At 50.4% G+C, this 966-nt stretch overlaps 1 protein-coding gene across 1 annotated transcript; it reads right to left on the bottom strand.

The window, feature by feature from the left end:
• Window positions 1-666, bottom strand: LOC102305705 (caveolae-associated protein 4a; the record flags this gene model as incomplete). Its single annotated transcript, XM_005953484.2, has 1 exon — window positions 1-666. A coding segment is annotated over exon 1 (342 nt), but the record flags the coding sequence as incomplete, so codon positions are not given.
• Between the last annotated feature and the right edge of the window lie 300 nt (window positions 667-966).

Here is a 966-nt window from a genome sequence, read left to right as displayed (position 1 = left end):
CTTGTTCTTGGCGAGGAGGTCACCCTGAGTGGCCTCCACCTTCTTGACCCTGATGTTCTGGTTCTCCACACGCACCCTGACATCCTTGATGTGCCGGCTGACCTTCCGTGTTTTCTCCAGCAGCCGGTCGACGGTAGAGCTGGTGTTGGCGTGCTCATTGGTCAGTTTGACAACGTCAGCCTGGATGGTTTTGACCGTGCTCTCCAGCTCAAGCTGACGCTCCTCCATGCGCTGCTGTGTGACCTGGACGCTGTCCATGAGGCCCGCCACTCGTTCCAGCAACGCCATGATGCTACCCGCATCATCTCCGCCACCAGTCGTCATCCCCGGTTTATCGGTCATTCTTGCTGCTTGGTTTGCTGGTAATATTCTCGTTGCTTGGTCGATCGACTGTTTGTGTCCAGTGATCCAGAGATAAAAGGAACAAAGTAATGAGGAAGAGGAGGATGACTTGGACAGGCAAACTCCAGTAAAATGTACTCCAGTTAAGAGTGAAATTTGAAAGATGTGAAGAACAAAGATATGAATTTGAGGATGACTGTCGAAACACTGGGAATATCCAAAGGAAGACCTCAGAAAGGAAAATTAAAGAAAGCAGGAGGACAGGAGGACCAGATCACCCCTCTACGACTGGAGGGTGACCCTGAAACTGTTCAGATCAACTCTTAGACTCCACCCTACTGGGAGAGAAAGGGAGGGGGGTGGGGGTGATCGGAGTCAAGAGGAGGGACGGAGGGAGGCTAAAAAGAGATGAGCTAAAATGCAGTGGGAGCGTTAAAGCGGAAGGTGGATCGGAGCTAAAATCCTCTTTAGTCAGTATCATAGCTGCAGTTTAAATGCACCCAGACTGTGAGACGTTACAGAGCAGTGAGGATCACGTTGATCTGACTTGGTAAGTCACGTTGAGGCCCTGAGGAACACCGAACTAGCCAAAACTTTCCATCAATCAGAGGATTTTTAAGTGGA

The sequence above is a fragment of the Haplochromis burtoni genome, unplaced genomic scaffold (genome assembly GCF_018398535.1).
Source record: "Haplochromis burtoni strain Fernald_Lab_line unplaced genomic scaffold, NCSU_Asbu1 Contig_4662, whole genome shotgun sequence".
Taxonomy (NCBI): domain Eukaryota; kingdom Metazoa; phylum Chordata; class Actinopteri; order Cichliformes; family Cichlidae; genus Haplochromis; species Haplochromis burtoni.
The sequence above is the reverse complement of the archived record's forward strand: the minus strand, read 5'-3'. Positions and strand labels throughout refer to the sequence as shown.